The 19,345-nt window shown below is 38.9% G+C and overlaps 1 protein-coding gene across 5 annotated transcripts in view; it reads left to right on the top strand.

Moving 5' to 3' along the window:
- The window catches only part of TTC23 (tetratricopeptide repeat domain 23), a 123,351-nt gene that overhangs the window by 26,093 nt on the left and 77,913 nt on the right, over window positions 1-19,345 (top strand). For 4 of the 5 annotated variants that reach the window (XM_053581796.1, XM_053581795.1, XM_053581800.1 and 1 more), the window contains 3 exons: window positions 7,754-7,877; window positions 10,503-10,653; window positions 10,840-10,965. In XM_053581796.1, coding sequence (XP_053437771.1) covers window positions 7,754-7,877; window positions 10,503-10,653; window positions 10,840-10,965 — 401 coding nt within the window. Of the gene's footprint in view, window positions 1-828; window positions 856-7,753; window positions 7,878-10,502; window positions 10,654-10,839; window positions 10,966-19,345 lie in introns of those variants that run through there. The other variant, XM_053581799.1, reaches the window with a different exon arrangement.

The raw sequence follows: 19,345 nt of genomic DNA, 5'->3' as shown, positions 1-19,345 counted from the left end.
GAGCAGCAATCAACATTGTAAATAAAACATAATTATAGACAGTGATAAGTGCTGAAGAGGAAACAGTGGGCCCATCTTGGGTGGGGTGAACAGGGAAGGCCTTGTGAAGAGGAGCAGATGACCTGAGATCTGAGGAAGAGAAAGAGCTCTAGGGCGAGGAAACAGCTCCCATAAAATCTACAAGGTGGGCCCAAGCAGGACATGTTTGAGGTGAAAAGAGGAAGCCATGGGCTGATGTGAAACCTGGTTAGGGAGGCTGTCAGTTCACTTAGGGCCAATCTAAGTGCTATGCAAGGCCCCAAAAGTACTTTTCAGCAAGGTATCAACATGACGTAATTTACTTTAAAAAATCTTCAGTTTGGGAGTAATTTTTTATTTTAAAATAATTTCAGGTTTATAGAAAAGTTATAAGATCTACCAGTTGTTAACATTTGCTTTATTGCTTTATTAATCTCTCGCACCCTCTCTTTCATTGTTTCTCTGAACCATCTCAGAGTGAGTTACAGATATTATGGTCCTTTACCTCTAAGTACTTCAATGTCCCTTTCCTAAGAGTAAAGATATTCTCCTACACAACCACAGTACAGTGAATCTAATTAGAAAATTATTAGTAGTACAATACTATTATCTAACCTATAAACCTTACCTGTATTTCTCCACAAATAATGTCCTTCACAAAAATAATGTCCATGGTCTAATTTGTGAAGTCATGTTGAATATAGTTGTCATGTCTTTTTAGTCCCCTTTCCCCTGTAATACTTTCTTTTTTTTTTTTTTTGCAGTTTTTGGCTGGGGCTGGGTTCAAACCTGCCACACCTGGTATATGGGGCCGGAGCCCTACTCCTTAACCCACAGGTGCCACCCCCCCCCAATAATACTTTCTTAACTTGCATGTTTTTCATGATCTTGATATTTTTGAGAAGTACACTCCAATTATTTTATAGACTGTCTCTCCATTTGATGCATGTGGGACAGGGCCACAACCATAGATGTGATGTGGAGCTGTCCCAGTGTCTTTGCATCTTGTTACTGTGATGCTAACTTTAAACACTTGGCTAAGGTGGTGCCTGGCAGGTTTCTTTACTGGAGAATTGCTGTTTTTCTCTTTCTAATTAATAAGTATTTGGTGGGGTGATTCATTGAGATGATATATATATTTAAAAGTTCATCCCACAGTTTTAGCACCCAATGGGTAATTGTTCACCAAAATCAATTCTTACAGTGATATTTGGCATATAGAAAGTCTTTCAGTTCAACGTTCTTTCAACACTTGTTTGTTGGTATCCTATTATAAGGAAGAGCTTTTCTTTTTTTCATATCTTATTTATTATTCATAATAAATGAATAATAAATTATTATTCATTAATATATTATTGATAATAATCAATATTCATAATATTCAATAATGTTCAATAATTCAATATTCAATAATATTATTATTCATTTATCTTATCAGTATGGGTTCAGGAAATCAAATATACCACAACCCATTGTTTTCGTTGAATTTTAAATTGTCCCATATTTTCCAGTAGGAGCCCATTCAAGCTGCCTCCTGAGTTCTTGATCCATACCCTCATTCTTTGAACACTTCCTTAATTTTTGGCATGACAAGAGTTTTGGGGTTCCTCTTGTACCTCTGCTAACAGCCCTGGAGCAGAGAATCTTGGTTCCTCTTAGTGGAGTAAAGTATGGGCATATTTTTAAGTATATGTATGGCCAGCCCTACTGATCACCAGAGTTGCATAATTTTTTTTTTTTTTGAGACAGGGTCTCACTTTGTTACCCTTGGCAGAGTGCTGTGGCATCATAGCTCACAGCAACCTCAAACTCTTGGGCTCAAGCAATTATTTTGCCTCAGTCTCCCGAGTAGCTGGGACTACAGGCACCCACCACAACGCCCAGCTATTTTTTTGAGACAGGGTCTTGCTCTGGCTCAAGCTGGGTCTCAAACCCATGAGCTCAGACAATCCACCCACCTCGGCCTCCCAAGTGCTAGGATTACAGGTGTGAGCCACTGCGCCTGGCCTCAGTGTTGCATATTTTAATATTAAGAAGTCCTAGACTTAATCAAGAAGAAATAGATCTCCTGAATAGACTGATTTCAAGAACTGAGATCAAAGAAACAATAAAAAATCTCCCAACAAAAAAATTCCCCAGTCCAGATGGCTTCACACCAGAATTCTGTTAAACCTTGAAAGAAGAGCTTATGCCCATACTACAAAACTATTCCAAAAAATTGAGAAGGAAATAATCTTCCCCAGCACATTTCTATGAAACAAACATCACCCTGATATCAAAACCAGGAAAAGACTCAACTTAAAAAGGAGAACTAAAGACCAATTTCACTAATGAATATAGATGCAAAAATTCTCGGTAAGATCCTAGCCAATAGATTACACCTTCTTATTAAAAAAGTCATACATCACAATCAAGTAGGTTTCATCCCACGGATGCAAGGCTGGTTTAACATACGCAAGTCTCTAAATGTAATTCATCATATTAACAGAAGCAAAAACAAAGACCATGTGATCCTCTCAATAGATGCAGAAAAAGCATTCAGTAAAATTCAACATCCTTTTCTAATTAGAACTAAAGAATATAGGCATAGGTGCACATTTCTTAAACTGATCGAAGCCGTCAATGACAAACCGACAGCTAATACTATACTGAATGGAGTAAAATTGAAAGCTTTCCCCCTCAGAACTGGAACTAGACAAGGTTGTTTTCTGTCACCTCTACTATTCAACAGAGTGCTGGAAGTTCTAGCCAATACAATCAGGCGAGATAAGGTAATAAAGGGCATCCAAATGGGGAGTCAGTGGAGGTTAAACTTTCCCTCTTTGCCAACGATATGGTCTTATACTTAAAGACTCAACCACAAGATTCCTGTAAATAATCAAAAATATAGTAATTATTTCAGGATATAAAATCATTGTCCACAAATCAGTAGCTTTTGTATGTGCCAATAATAGTCAAGATGAGAAGCTAATCCAGGACACAATTTCTTTCACAATAGCTTTAAAAAAAAATGAGATACCTAGGAATATACCTAAAAAAAGAGGTAAAGGACCTCTATAAAGAAAATTACAAAACCCTAAGAAAGGAAATAGCATAAGATACTAACAAATGGAAGAACATACCATGTTCATGGCTGGGAAGAACCAACATTGTGAAAATGTCTATACTTCCCAAAGCAATCTACAGATTCAGTGCAATCCTCATTAAAATACCTACATCACACTTTCAAGATTTGGAAAAAACAATTCTTCATTTTGTGTGGAACCAGAAGAAACCCTGTCTAGCTAAGGCAATTCTTAGTAATAAAAACAAAGTCTGGGGCATCAGCCTATCAGACTTTCTGCCATACTACAAGACCACAGTGATGAAAACATCATGGTATTGGCATAAAAATAGAGACATAGACATCTGGAACCAAATAGAAAACCATGAGATGAAAATAATATCTTACAGCCACCTGATCTTTGATAAACCAAACAAGAACATACACTAGAGGAAAGAATCTATTCAATAAATGGGTGCTGGGAGTACTGGATAACCTAAAGGACTGAAACTGGACCTGCACCTTTCTCCACTCACTAAAATTGATTCAAGATGGAAAAAAGGTCTAAATCTAAGGCAGGAAACAATAAAAATCCTCAAAGAAAGTGTGGGGAAAACACTTGAAATTATCGGCCTGGGCACAGAGTTTATGAGGAAGACTCCAGTGGCAATTGCAACAACAAAAATAAACACTTGGGCCTTAATTAAACTGAATAGCTTCTGAACAGCTAAGGAGGCAACAACCAAAGCAAAGAGACAACCATCAGAATGGGAAAAGATACTTGCATATTATGAATCATACAAAAGCTCGATAACTTTGTATTTGAGTTCTCTACACAGAACTCAAATTCAGCAATGAAAAAAGAGCCAACAATCTCTTATATGAATGGGCAAGTGAGATGAATAGAACCTTTTCTTTTTTTTTTTTTTGGCCGGAGCTGGGTTTGAACCCGCCACCTCCGGCACATGGGACCAGCGCCCCACTCCTTGAGCAACAGGCGCCGCCGAATAGAACCTTTTCTAAAGAGGACAGACGAATGGCTAACAAACATGAAAAATGCTCATGGTCATTAAATATCAGACAAATGCAAATCAAAACCACTTTGACATATCATCTAACCGCAGTGAGAATGTCCTTCATGACAAAGACTCAATGCTGCAGATGGTGGCGTGGATGTGGAGAGAAGGGAACACTTTTACACTGCTGGTGGGACTAATACAGACTAATACAACCTTTTTGGAAGGAAGTATGGAGAATCCTCAAAGAACTCAATCTAGTTTGATCCTGCAATCCCATTAACTGGGCATCTACCCAAAAGAAAAAAAATCCTTTTATCATAAGGACATTTGCACTAGACTGTTTATTGCAGCTCAATTTACAATCGCCAAATTTTGGAAACAACCTAAATGCCCACCAATCCAGGAATGGAGTAACAAGCTATGGTGTATATATATACCATGGAATACTATTCAGCCACTAAAAAGGATGATGATTTTACATCTTTTGTATTAACCTGGATGGAGGTGGAACACATTCTTCTTAGTAAAAGCATCACAAGAATGGAGAAGCAAGAATCCAATGTACTCAATTCTGATATGAGGACAAGTGATGCTAGTACATGATAGGGGGTAGGGGAAGGGAGAGAGGGAAAGAAGGAGGAGCCTTCAACAATAGCTACTCTTTGCACCAGAATTTGACATATCCTTTATCGAATAATGCCATTTGTGGGAATTTATTTATTTATTTTTTTTTTTGTAGAGACAGAGTCTTACTTTATGGCCCTCGGTAGAGTGCCGTGGCCTCACACAGCTCACAGCAACCTCCAACTCCTGGGGCTTAAGCGATTCTCTTGCCTCAGCCTCCCAAGTAGCTGGGACTACAGGCGCCCACACAACGCCCAGCTATTTTTTGTTGCAGTTTGGCCGGGGCCGGGCTTGAACCCGCCACCCTCGGTATATGGGGCTGGCGCCTTACCGACTGAGCCACAGGAACCGCCCTATGGGAATTTATTTTAAGGAATTACTTTCACAAGCAAAGCTGTCCATATAGGATACTCAGAGAGCAAAACCTTTAAAAACAACCTAAATGGCCAACAGTGGCTTGAGCAATTCAATCATAGTCATATAATAAAATACTGTACAGCCATTAAAACTTATAGACGATGACATGAGAAACATTGATAATTATTTAAAAGAGCAGATGCCAAACCTGCATGTAGCTTATGAGCCTATTTATGAAAAAGAAAAAAAAGTATAGATAAATTCATAAAAATAAAAAATAAAGGAGTATTTAGTGACTTGGTTATCTGTAGGAGGTGCGCTTGCAGTTTTTATCTTTTTTCCTGTTTTTATCTTTTTTCCTATCTGTGTTTTTCCTATTTATGTTCCTTTTGACAAGGAACATAAATTAATTTTGCAGTAAAAAACATGTTACTATAAAAAAAGAGCCACAGCCCAACTTCTTTCAGCACCATGGGCTGAACATGTGCCTCAGATTCCTCCTGCTTGGGTCACAAAAGTTACTCCTTTTGGTCAACTCTCTGGCTCTGTATTTTTGTCAAGAAGAATGTTATTTCAGGATGAAAATGTTCCTTTGCATATGGGAATTGTGTGGTCATGCAGGCCCTTTGAGCTTTGGCATCGATGGTGGTGCATCCCAGGTTCTGGATCTTACCCCCCCCAACTTTGTCCTTGTTCTTAACTTTCTTTCTCTGTCCTATAGAGGATTAAACATCATACTTACTACGATAGCCACCAACATCATAACTCATTTGAGGAATTACTGAGAACAAGATGTTCTCCTGGCAATCCTGGAAATCTCTTGTGACTTGGAAGGAAGGCAAGCCACCAACTAACTCAGTAATCCTAGAGGAGCAAAGTTCAGTCCTGTAGTAGTAAGGCTAATGTTAAACATTAAGCATTTTATGGCAGTTCCTTGAAGGATTAGTGGAGAAAAATTGCATGTAGTATTTTTGGAGATCATTTCCCTTACCACCCTGGAAGATCATTTCCTTGAGTACGTACTCTCTTAGCACCTATGAGATCATTCCCTGAGCACGCAGCCGCTGCATGTCTTTGCTTAGTAATCTTTCTGCCCATTATGTATCTTCTCAATAAAAGGACTCGGCGAGAAGTGCTGGGGGCTATCCTGCACCTATGGTTAGCCTCACCTCTTGCAGTGTGTACTGTCAATCCATGTCTCACACGATCATTTGTGCGGTCATGACAGTTCCCTTCAGCTTTCTGTTGTCAGCCATTTTAGCTCCTACCTCTCTTGCTGTTCTGGCTATTTATTGCTGCATAACAACCCAAAACTTAGTGGCATAAAGCAAAAACAACCATTCACTTTGCTCATGAACTTGTGCAGAGTTCCATGGGATCTGGTTAGCTCTGCCCCACGTAGCAGTGGCTTGGCTGGATGAGGAAGGAGAGTCTGCTGCCATAATGGCTCACCCAGACTCTCAGTGCCTTTCCCTGTGGTCTCTCCATAGGTTCACTTGAACTTTCTCAGAGCCTGGCAGTTGGACTTAAACAACAAAGTTCTTTTTTCCGTAGTTCTGGAGGCTGGAAGTCTAGATCAAGGTGTCAGCAGGGCTTGATTTTATTCTAAAGCCTTTCTCCTTGATTTGCAGGTGGCTGTCTTCTTGCTGTGTCCTCCTATGGTACACACACACACACACACACACACGAATGTCTGACATTCCTAGTGTCTCTTTTCTCTTCATATATAAGGATACCAGTCATTCTGGGCTCAGGTCTATCCTAATGGCCTTATTTTTGCTTAATCATCTCTTTAAAGACCTTATCTCCAAAAACACTTACATTCTAAAGTACTGGTAGTTGAGACTTCAATATATAAATTGGGGGAGGGAAACAATCCTGGCCCATAACAGGTTTCAAGAATGAGTACCTAAGAAGAGACAAAAAGTGGAAGCTACCACCAACCGGTTCCTGAAGACTTGGACTTGAAAACTAACTGCAACATTTCCTGTATGTTCTACTGGCCAAACATAAAGCGTATGTTCAAAGGGAACGGAACATAGACACTCATCTCTGGATGGAAGGAGTGTCAATGAATTTTGGAGCTATGTTGTGAAACTACCAGCTTTACTTTGAGCATATTGATGCTCCAAGATGACTGGGACTGTACAGTTACCTGTTGTCTTTGTCCCAGCCCCCAATGAAAATGTGCTTCTTGTTGCTTTAATAGAGTCTGTCAGTTCTACCAATCTCATTTGCTGTGGAATATCCTAGGCTGCCAAGGAAGGTTTTGAATTGAGAGTTAAAGTGACATCATTCGAAAACCACTACTACTTGCACCCTTGTTGTGCCTGAATTAGATAGTAGCTATTCACTGACTGGCAGCTGGAAAACTTAGACAACAGTTTAATGTCTGCTCTACCTTTTCTACCTTCTCTTTATTTCATTACATTCTTCACCATTAAGCATACTACAAATGGTACTTATTTCTTATGGGTTTTTGTCTGTTTCATCCTACCAGATGAATACTCTACCAGTTGAAACAAATATTTGTCTCTTTTATTCTCTGATAAGTGCTTAGAACCATGAGTAGCACATAGTAGGCACTCAATAAATATTTATTGGATAGATACAAATATAAGTTAATTTTGTGCTTTGTCATTCTTAAACTTTAAGTTGTCTGACTGGCAAGCCCATTTTCTCTTCCTAACAGCATAAACAGGCTATCCATGAGCTTGTGCGTTGTGTAGCACTGACAAGAATTTGCTATGGTGACTCACATTGGAAACTAGCAGAGGCCCATGTTAATCTGGCTCAAGGCTACCTCCAGCTGAAAGGTGAGCTCGTCTCAGAGTGATGGGATTGGTTGGTTTGTTTCTGCTCTTCTCCCTAAATGTGATTCACGCTTAACTAGAAGGATCAGGGTTTTGAATATTCTCCTTTCCAAATGTTGGGAAGCCATTTCCTTTTACAACAAGTCAGTAACTTACTTAACATATTTTTTTCAAAGGGGGAAAAAGGGAAGAAATATTATAACCCTTCTAGATTTTGTTTTTTATAATCTCAAAGGTAGGGTTCTTAGGAGAGAATAAATCTGTTAGGTCAGAAAGTGTCATAGAAAAATCCCAAGGTGGGACCTAGAATGGGATCCATTCACATTTTTATTGCAGAATCTCTTGACTATAAGTAAACAAAAATAAAATAGAATACTAACCCAAACTGACAAATATAAAAATTTATTGGTCTGTGCAAGTGCAACTTAAAAATTTAAGGGTAGAGCTTGCTTTAGACTTAGCCATATCCAGATGTTCAAACAATGTGACCACAATTCAGCTTCTCTATTTTCCTACTGCTTGGGTCTGTTTCTCTTGATATTGACTCCATTCTTAGTCAGGTTTTGTCCACATGGCAGCAGCAAGGCTGCCAGCAGTTTTAGGCTTCCCTTCTAAGCATTCTCAGGAGAAAATATCCTACCTCAGGATTTGGGGATGGGGGTGGTTCTAATTGGACCACCTTGGTTGTATACGAAAGGTAAGGGATAGTCTGATTGGCTAGATCTGCCTTTTGATTCCACTGGATCCTGAGGGAGAAGTTGGCCTTGGCCAGGTTACATGAATTGGATGTACAAGAGCCAGGTATTCTAAAACAGTGGTTCTCAACCTTCCTAATGCCGTGGCACTTTAATACAAAAATTAGCTGGGTGTGGTGGCACATGCCTGTAGTCCCAACTACTTGAGAATCTGAGGCAGGAGGATTACTTGAGCCCAGGAGTTGGAACTTGCAGTGAGCTATGATAATGCCACTATATTCCAGCCTGGGCAACAGGGCGAGACCCTGTCTCTGAATTAAAGAATGAATTAATACATAAATAAATAATGTGAAAGCAATATATATTATTTATTAAGGCCTCATTGGATGCCAGGCACCATGCTATTTTCCATGCATAACTTCATTCCATCTTCACCACAATCCCAAGAGATTGAGGTTAAAGGGTATTATCTCTGTTAACAGTTCAAGAAGCTGAGGCCAGTATCTCCCAGTACATAACAGAGCGGGAGTCCATTCTCAGCAATTTGACTTTAGGACTGAGGTTCTTGAGCCTCAGCCTATGCTGCCTTCAGAAGACTGAGTTCAAGTTCCATAGTGCAGTGAACCACAGTTGAATTCATTCCACCATACCTTTTATAATATCACAAGCACAACTGGCACTAGAATAAATTTCTGGCAGTTTGATTAAGTATGTGCTTTTAAAAAAATAATAAGACAGCATTCTTTAAGAGCATGAAATGCATACCCTTGATTTTCTCCATTAGAAAATATATTCTTCTTGTTTTATAGACTTAGGAACAGAATTAACTTCATATTTTGACAGCTTTTGGAGAGATTTGAGGTACAATTTCACATAATTAAGAACATAGGATCGGGGGTGTATGGATGTGAGTGGAGAAGGGTGTCAGTGTAGAGGAGGAGAATGGGAGTGTAGGGAAATGCAAAGCTCTGATGCCTGGCTGGTGATCCCACTGTCGCCCTTCCCACAGAGTAGCAAGCCCGTGGGAGAACACAACATGCTGGGGAATTCATTCTGCATAGTAACTTTTTTTTTTTTTTTGCTCCATTTTGTTTCACATTAGTCTTTTTGACAAATGAGAATAAAAAATTGTCTACTCAGCCCTACTATGAAACTAATTTATGGCTTTCACATGAAAGCTGTAACCCAGTTATAACCCAAGAATAGGGGGACAGGGGAGGGGAGGGAGGGGGGAGGATGGTCCGAGGGAGGGCGATTGGTGGGATTACACCTGCGGTGCATTAAAAGGGTATATGTGAAACTTAGTAAATGTAGAATGTAAATGTCTTAACACAATAACTAAGAAAATGCCAGGAAGGCTATGTTAACCAGTGTGATGAAAATGTGTCAAACAGTCTATAAAACCAGTGTATGGTGCCCCATGATCACATTAATGTACACAGCTATGATTTAATAAAAAAAAAATAATAATTCAAAAAAAATTGTCACATATTAGTCTATTACCTAATTGGAACTGTGTTTGTAAGTTTTTATAGATATCATCCTATTCATGTTAAAATAATTCTCTGACATTATGATTATGAATATCTTGTTTCCTGCCCAGAATGCTACATAGCCCTTGTATTCCATTTGATTTTTATAATTATTTGTAAATGTTTTATTTCTGATATTGATGAGGTTTCAAAGCTGTTCAATTCCAGCTTATTCTGTTTGTTTTATTTCTAAAAGGGCCATTTTGGGGAAAAATTTTTCTTGAATACTCAGTACAAAACACTTCTTTGGTTGTTACAGTTAAGACACTATTTCATGATGGCCAGATACATCCCCATGTGCCACTTGGCGCAATGTGCAGGAAGACCTTGTTAGCTGTCCTTCCATATTCCTGTCCAGTTGAGATTAAAGAGAAACTGAGATCTCTTTTCTTTGTCCACAGGACTGTCACTGCAAGCAAAACAACATGCAGAAAAAGCTAAAGAAATCCTCATCGCATCCATTGTGCCTCCTTATAACGACGATACAGATGTTTTCAGGTGCTCTGTTGAGCTTTTCCACACCATGGGGAGAGCCTGCCTCTCTCTCCAAAAGTATCCTTTTGCCTCTGATATTTACAAATACTGCTCACAGAGTATTTACATTTCATTCTCAAGGCCAAATAAAAAGCTAATAGATGACCCAGGAAGGGCAATAGGAAGTACGGGAGCTGAGGAAGTGCAGGACCAGGGGTCTTTAGAACCTAGAACCAAGTGGAAAGTTTCCTGAACACAATACAGATTTAAAGAAGCTTCAGAAAATTTGGGAAAAGCAGAGAGACTTTCAAAGGAGCTACTACAGTGTGAAAGAATTATAAAGGAAGAATGGATAGAAATTCAAGCCCGGATCAAATTGTCATTTGCACAGTAAGTTTCAAGTTTTGGACTTTATACACATAATAGCTGGAGGTTCTTTGCCGGCAGAATCTGAACTCAGGTAGGAGGAGCCTGTCTACAGGGCATGTCCACACCTCTGCTAAGGCCATTGTCTAGAAATAAAAGAAGAGCATGGTTATGTTAGAGTAGCCCCAACCAAGACATCTATCAGTGTGTGATGCCCTCATGGCCCCAGAGTTCTGATCATGATTCTCTCAACTTTCTTCCTGCCTTCTCTCCCTCCTCACCCGCTTTCCCTATGGCCTTCCCTGCTTCCTGCCCCTCCTACCTCCCCCCTACTTCACGTCTAAAATGCTTCAGTAGATTGATTTTTATGTTTAGGGCTTCAAAGGAGAAAGATCTTAAACATATCTGAATCCATGATAATGAGAGGATTGTTCTTTGTTCCTCACCTCACTCCACACTTAGCAAATAGACCCAGCTGGAAGAGATATAAAAAGAATATGGTGCATCTTTGGTAGTTAGTACATTTTTCCCTCCCTAAAGGCCAACACTAAGCTAATTCCTCAGAGTACTGGGATGACAGAGGATACCTACACTGTTTGGAAAGATGGATTTATAGGGAGAGACTTTACTCCAAAAGTCTATTCTAAAACACACAGAGAATCCCAGTTTCCCTACATGGCTACCCTTAGCCAAAGTCCAAGAATTGGCTTTACCTTCATAACCAAACTTCATGCAGAATCTGATTCCTAAGAGAACTAAAAGAATCGTTATAAGACAGGTATTAGAAAAGAGCCCCAAGAGATCACAACTAATGCAGCCATGTGAATGGAAAATAGGAAGGACCAATTTTGACTCATGCTTTTAAAGAGTTTTCTTTTGTGATCCTCCTTGCTGATTTGTTTTATTTGGGTGTTTTTTGAACTACAAGTGCAGAGCTCATCTGTCATGCAAGCCCTTTGGTATGCTTTTTAAAACTAATTATTTTCCTTCATCTCTGATCTCCACTCTCATTGTGCCCCCCCAACACACCATAATCTATTTTAATGATAGTTTCTGTCTTTAACTATGTATCTCTGAATAATAAATAGCATTGTTTTGTATTATTATTTACATTTTTAAGTTTATAAATTGATATATATCTCATTCTGTTTCTTATTTTTATCACTCAACTCTTCCGAATTGTTACCCATACTTGAGTTTGTTGCTTCTGGTGCCTACCCAGTACTCCATGGGATGAGCACATTAGTCACTTTTACCACATTCCAAGTCAGTTTGCCCCCAACTCTGTGCCCCCACAGCATGCTGTCATGACCATACTTACACAGCTTCCCTTATGTAGCTAAGCAAGACTTTTTCTGAGGTTTATACCCCAGGAGTGGTATTGCTTGGTGACAGGGTACAAACATACTTCAGGTTCAACAAGCGCTGGCTAGTTGCTACATCCATCTGCATTCCCACTTGCAGGGAAGGTGAGTTCCTGTTTTCGTATATTTCCAGCAATACTCGGCATCATTGGTCTTTCTAACTGTTGCCAACATAGCTCATGTAATGTTCTATCTAATTACTTAAATTCTATTTACATTTATCTTACTCATGAATTTGGATGCCTTTCATGTATTTCTTAGCCATTTGGGATTCTCCTTCTATGAATAGCCTATTAATATTCTTTTCTTTTTAAAATTATTATTGTTTTTTGGGTTTTTTTGAGACAGAGTCTCATTATGTCACCCTCAGTAGAGTGCTGTGGCATCACAGCTCATAGCAATCTCAAACTCTTGGGCTTAAGCGATTCTCTTGCCTCAGCCTCCCAAGTAGCTGGGACTACAGGCACCCGCCACGCCTGCCTATTTGTTGTTGTTGTTATTGTGTGGCAGGCACAGGCCGGGTTCACACCCGCCAGCCTCGGTGTATGTGGCTGGTACCCTAGCTGCTGGGTTACAGGCATAGAGACTATTATATATATATATATTTTTTTTTTTAATTTTTATTTATTTCTTTTTTAAATTTCAGGTTAATGTGAGGGTACAACCAACCAGGTCAAAAAATTTGATTTTGTTAGGTAGAGTCCCTCTTGTGGTCCTATTAATATTCTTACTCATTTTTCTTTTGGAATTCTTTGCACCTTTCATATTTATAATTTTTTTGTATATTATAAATATGAATGATATTGTAAATATTTTCTCACATCTTGTGCCCATTTATTGATTTTCATCTCTGGTGTTCGCCATGGCATAGAAATTCTTAACTTTTACCAGAGTTAAACCCATTCATTTTTACCTCATTAAGTTATGTTTTGGAAAATTTGTTAAGAAAGTCTTCCCCATCCAAACATCAAATATTTTCTCCAAAATTTTCCTCTTAATACCTGCTTTAACTCTACCCCATACATTTTAACGTGTAGCATTATCACTGTTACAATAGTAAGTCCTTAGTATTTCATATTTTGTTTTATAAATTACTCTTTAGTCTGAGGCATGGAATCAACCTTCTGAAATTTATTGAAGCTTTCTTTGTGACCTAGTCCATGGGCAGTTTGGGGGAATGTTCCAAATATGCTATGAAAAAAATGTATTCTTTATTTTTTGCATATAATGTTCATAAATCTGCATTAGGTTGATCTTATTAATTCTATTATTCAAATGTATATGTTGGTTTATTTTTTCTAATTTGGCATATTAGTTTTTTTTATTTTCATTTTTACATATACATGTGTTAATTAGGTTTCCATTTTTTTGCCTTCACAAAATTAAAAAGACTTAAAATTTAATAACAATAACAATGTTTAAGATAAGGATTAGAAACAAAAACCTTGTAAACAACAAACAAACACAAAACAAATATCAACAGAATCAAAAGAATTGAAATTTTACCTTGTATCTTCTCAGACCATAAGGCACTAAAGGTAGAACTCAACTCTAACAAAAATGCTCGACCCCACCCAAAGGCATGGAAATTTAACAATCTTCTGTTGAATAACAGATGGGTGCAGGAAGAAATAAAACAGGAAATCATTAACTTCCTTGAGCATAACAACAATGAAGACACAAGCTACCAAAACCTGTGGGATACTGCAAAAGCAGTTTTGAGAGGAAAATTCATCGCTTTAGATGCCTACATTCGAAAAACAGAAAGAGAGCACATCAACAATCTCACAAGAGATCTTATGGAATTGGAAAAAGAAGAACAATCTAAGCCTAAACTCAGAAGAAAAGAAATATCCAAAATCAAATCAGAGATCAATGAAATTGAAAACAAAAGAATCATTCAGAAAATTAATGAAACAAGAAGTTGTTTTTTTGAAAAAATAAATAAAATAGATAAAGCGTTGGCCAGACTAATGAGGAATAGAAAAGTAAAATCTCTAGTAACCTCAATCAGAAATGATAAAGGGGAAATAACAACTGATCCCACAGAGATACAAGAGATCATCTCTGAATACTACCAGAAACTCTATGCCCAGAAATTTGACAATGTGAAGGAAATGGATAAATATGGAATCACACCCTCTCCCTAGACTCAGCCAGGAAGAAATAGAGCTCCTGAACAGACCAATTTCAAGTACTGAGATCAAAGAAACAATAAAAAAGCTTCCAACCAAAAAATGCCCTGGTCCAGATGGCTTTACTCCAGAATTCTATCAAACCTTCAAGGAAGAGCTTATTCCTGTACTGCAGAAATTATTCCAAAAAATTGAGGAAGAAGGAATCTTCCCCAACACATTCTATGAAGCAAACATCACCCTGATACCAAAACCAGGAAAAGACCCAAACAAAAAGGAGAATTTCAGACCAATCTCACTCATGAATATAGATGCAAAAATTCTCAACAAAATCCTAGCCAATAAATTACAGCTTATCATCAAAAAAGTCATTCATCATGATCAAGTAGGCTTCATCCCAGGGATGCAAGGCTGGTTTAACATACGCAAGTCTATAAACGTTATCCACCATATTAACAGAGGCAAAAATAAAGATCACATGATCCTCTCAATAGATGCAGAAAAAGCATTTGATAAAATCCAGCATCCTTCTCTGATTAGAACACTGAAGAGTATAGGCATAGGTGACACATTTCTAAAACTGATTGAAGCTATCTATGACAAACCCACAGCCAATATTTTACTGAATGGAGTAAAACTGAAAGCTTTTCCTCTTAGAACCGGAACCACACAAGGTTGTTCTCTGTCACCTTTACTATTCAACATAGTGCTGGAAGTTCTAGCCAATACAATTAGGCAAGACAAGGAAATAAAGGGAATCCAAATGGGAGCAGAGGAGGTCAAACTCTCCCTCTTTGCTGACGACATGATCTTATACTTAGAGAACCCCAAAGACTCAACCACAAGACTCCTAGAAGTCATCAAAAAATACAGTAATGTTTCAGGATATAAAATCAATGTCCACAAGTCAGTAGCCTTTGTATACACCAGTAACAGTCAAGATGAGAAGCTAATTAAGGACACAACTCCCTTCACCATAGTTTCAAAGAAAATGAAGTACCTAGGAATATACCTAACGAAGGAGGTGAAGGACCTCTATAAAGAAAACTATGAACTCCTCAGAAAGGAAATAGCAGAGGATATTAACAAACGGAAGAACATACCATGCTCATGGATGGGAAGAATCAACATTGTTAAAATGTCTATACTTCCCAAAGAAATCTACCTATTCAATGCCATTCCTATCAAAATACCAACATCGTACTTTCAAGATTTGGAAAAAATGATTCTGCGTTTTGTATGGAACTGGAAAAAACCCCGTATAGCTAAGGCAGTTCTTAGTAATAAAAATAAAGCTGGAGGCATCAGCATACCAGATTTTAGTCTGTACTACAAAGCCATAGTGCTCAAGACAGCATGGTACTGGCACAAAAACAGAGACATAGACACTTGGAATCGAATTGAAAACCAAGAAATGAAACTAACATCTTACAACCACCTAATCTTCGATAAACCAAACAAGAACATACCTTGGGGGAAAGGCTCCCTATTTAATAAATGGTGTTGGGAGAATTGGATGTCTACATGTAAAAGACGGAAACTGGACCCACACCTTTCCCCACTCACAAAAATTGATTCAAGATGGATAAAGGACTTAAATTTAAGGCATGAAACAATAAAAATCCTCCAAGAAAGCATAGGAAAAACACTGGAAGATATTGGCCTGGGGAAAGACTTCATGAAGAAGACTGCCATGGCAATTGCAACAACAACAAAAATAAACAAATGGGACTTCATTAAACTGAAAAGCTTCAGTACAGCTAAGGAGACAATAACCAAAGCAAAGAGACAACCTACACAATGGGAACAGATATTTGCATATTTTCAGTCAGACAAAAGCTTGATAACTAGGATCTATAGAGAACTCAAATTAATCCACATGAAAAAAGCCAACAATCCCATATATCAATGGGCAAGAGACATGAATAGAGCTTTCTCTAAAGATGACAGAAGAATGGCTAACAAACACATGAAAAAATGTTCATCATCTCTATATATTAGAGAAATGCAAATCAAAACAACCCTGAGATATCATCTAACCCCAGTGAGAATGGCCCACATCACAAAATCTCAAAACTGCAGATGCTGGCGTGGATGTGGAGAGAAGGGAACACTTTTACACTGCTGGTGGGACTGCAAACTAGTACAACCTTTCTGGAAGGAAGTATGGAGAAACCTCAAAGCACTCAAGCTAGACCTCCCATTTGATCCTGCAATCCCATTACTGGGCATCTACCTAGGAGGAAAAAAATCCTTTTATCATAAGGACACTTGTACTAGACTGTTTATTGCAGCTCAATTTACAATCGCCAAAATGTGGAAACAGCCCAAATGCCCACCAACATAGGAATAGATTAACAAGCTGTGGTATATGTATACCATGGAATACTATTCAGCCATTAAAAAAAATGGAGACTTTACATCCTTCGTATTAACCTGGATGGACGTGGAAGACATTATTCTTAGTAAAGCATCACAAGAATGGAGAAGCATGAATCCTATGTACTCAATTTTGATATGAGGACAATTAATGACAATTAAGGTTATGGGGGGGAAGCAGAAAGAGAGACGGAGGGAGGGGGGTGGGGCCTTGGTGTGTGTCACACTTTATGAGGGCAAGACATGATTGCAAGAGGGACTTTACCTAACAATTGCAATCAGTGTAACCTGGCTTATTGTACCCTCAATGAATCCCCAACAATAAAAAAAAAAAAAAGAACAAACGAACATTAATACATTCAGAAAAGGAATCAGACAATTGCTTCATCGAAATATTAAGCAATTGGGAGGCGGAGCAAGATGGCAGCCGAGTAACAGCTTCCTTGCATCTGGGCACCGTGAGTCTGGGGAGATAGGACTCCAGGCGTCTCTGGCTGGTGGGAACTGCCTATCATCACTCCTATGAGGATACAGGGAGTCAGCAAGAGACTTCTGGACCCCAAGAGGAGGACTAAATCCGTGGAAAACCGGCAAGTGGTCGCGTGTGTTCAATCCGTCTAAACCCGCCCACAACTGTAAGTTCAGTAGCAGCGAGACTGCAAACCAGAAAGGCCTTACCTGTGAACTGTTTTGATGTCCTTGGACTTGGCACTGAGTTGAACTGCCTTCGGGAAGACCTGAGCGGGAGTGCGAGAACTTTGGCCGTTGTCTAGGGCCCCAGTCTGAGCCGCTGAGCCAGACGGAGCTAATAATGTTTGGCGGTGGGTCACACAGATCCATTGTCAGCGATCTGCCCCGGCAAGCTCCGCCCTCAGGGTCACAGAGCTAGAAACGGGTGGGAGCTGGTAACCCAGCAACCAAGTAGCCTAAGGGTGGGGTCTGAGCCGCCTTGCAGCCCTAACCCTCAGGGGCAGAGTGAGACCGGTTTTGGCACACTGAGTAAGTGGATAGCCACTTCAGCAGCGATTCCAGCAAGAAAGCTGGGAAAGCTTCTGCTCAACAAGTTTACAAGTTCGAAGTGCCTTTTAAGTAGGCTGAAGAGAGATTCAGGGTGTCTACCTGCTGGGGATTGAGTAATCAGCAGCCTCCAGTCGTATCTGAACTGTGACTAACATCTCATACCCCAGAAGACCACGTGTTGCCCAGACAATATTCAATAACATATACAAACTGCTTTGTTTTTGGTTGTGTATTTTTTTCTTTCTTTTTTTGCTTGGTTGTTTTTTTTTGTTTGTTTATTTTGACGTTGCTGATATTCTTTTGTTTTTTTAATTTCAATCTTTTCCACACAGATCCCTTTTTCTTTCTCAATTTTCCTAGTTTAATTATAATTTCCCATTGCTGCTTTTTTTAATAACTTCAACTTCATTTTTGCTAGTGTTTCTACCGATATAATTTGGTTTTTTACCCAATTTTATCCCTGTAAAGTTTTCTGTTTGCTTCTTTTGGTTTGATTTATAGCATTTTTGTCTTTCCTCTCTACTTGGTGGAGGTGGGGTACTGTGTCTGATCAGGTTAGCAAAGAGCTGCTGACCTCAAGGGAACCACGCAACTGGGCACCCCCAGAAGGTGGGGTTTTTTAAGGTTGTGTCAAAGTACCGTACTGTACACCTATATTGCCCTGTCTCCCTCTTTCTGTGCCTCTCTTCTTTTTGTCAATATTCCTTATACCCACCCCCTCTCCTTTCTCTATCTTTCTTTTTTTCTTATCACTCGGTCCTCCTTTCTTTCATCCCCTTTTTCTTTGCTCTTCAACCTTCTCACCCTTCTGGTCCTGTAACCTTTAGTCCACAGGCACAAGAACTTAAAGAGCAAGAGGAAGTGAAAGGAAAATTAGGGCAAGCAAACAGATAAAAGAAATCACTCATGAGGAAGAATCAGCAGAAAACTCCAGGCAACATGAAGAACCAGTCTAGAACAACCCCACCAAGGGACCATGAGGTAGCTACTGCAGAGGATTCCACCAGTATAGAAATGTTAGGAATGACAGAAAGGGAATTTAGAATACACATGTTGAAAACAATGAAAGAAATGATGGAAACAATGAAGGAAATTGCTAATAAAGTGGAAAATAACCAAAAGGAAATCCAAAAACAGAATCAAATAAGAGATGAACGATATGAAGAATATAAAAAGGATATAGCAGAGCTGAAGGAACTGAAACAGTCAATTAGGGAACTTAAAGATGCAATGGAAAGTATCAGCAACAGGTTAGACCATGCAGAAGAAAGAATTTCAGAGGTAGAAGACAAAGTTCTTGAGATAACTCAGACAGTAAAAGAGGCAGAAAAGAAGAGAGAGAAAGCAGAACGTTCACTGTCAGAATTATGGGACTTTATGAAGCGTTCCAACATACGAGTTATAGGAATTCCAGAAGGGGAAGAAGAATGCCCCAGAGGAATGGAAGCCATACTAGAGAATATTATAAAAGAAAATTTCCCAAACATCACCAAAGATTCTGACACA

Source organism: Nycticebus coucang, chromosome 2 (genome assembly GCF_027406575.1).
Source record: "Nycticebus coucang isolate mNycCou1 chromosome 2, mNycCou1.pri, whole genome shotgun sequence".
NCBI classification, from domain to species: Eukaryota; Metazoa; Chordata; class Mammalia; order Primates; family Lorisidae; genus Nycticebus; species Nycticebus coucang.
The sequence above is the reverse complement of the archived record's forward strand: the minus strand, read 5'-3'. Positions and strand labels throughout refer to the sequence as shown.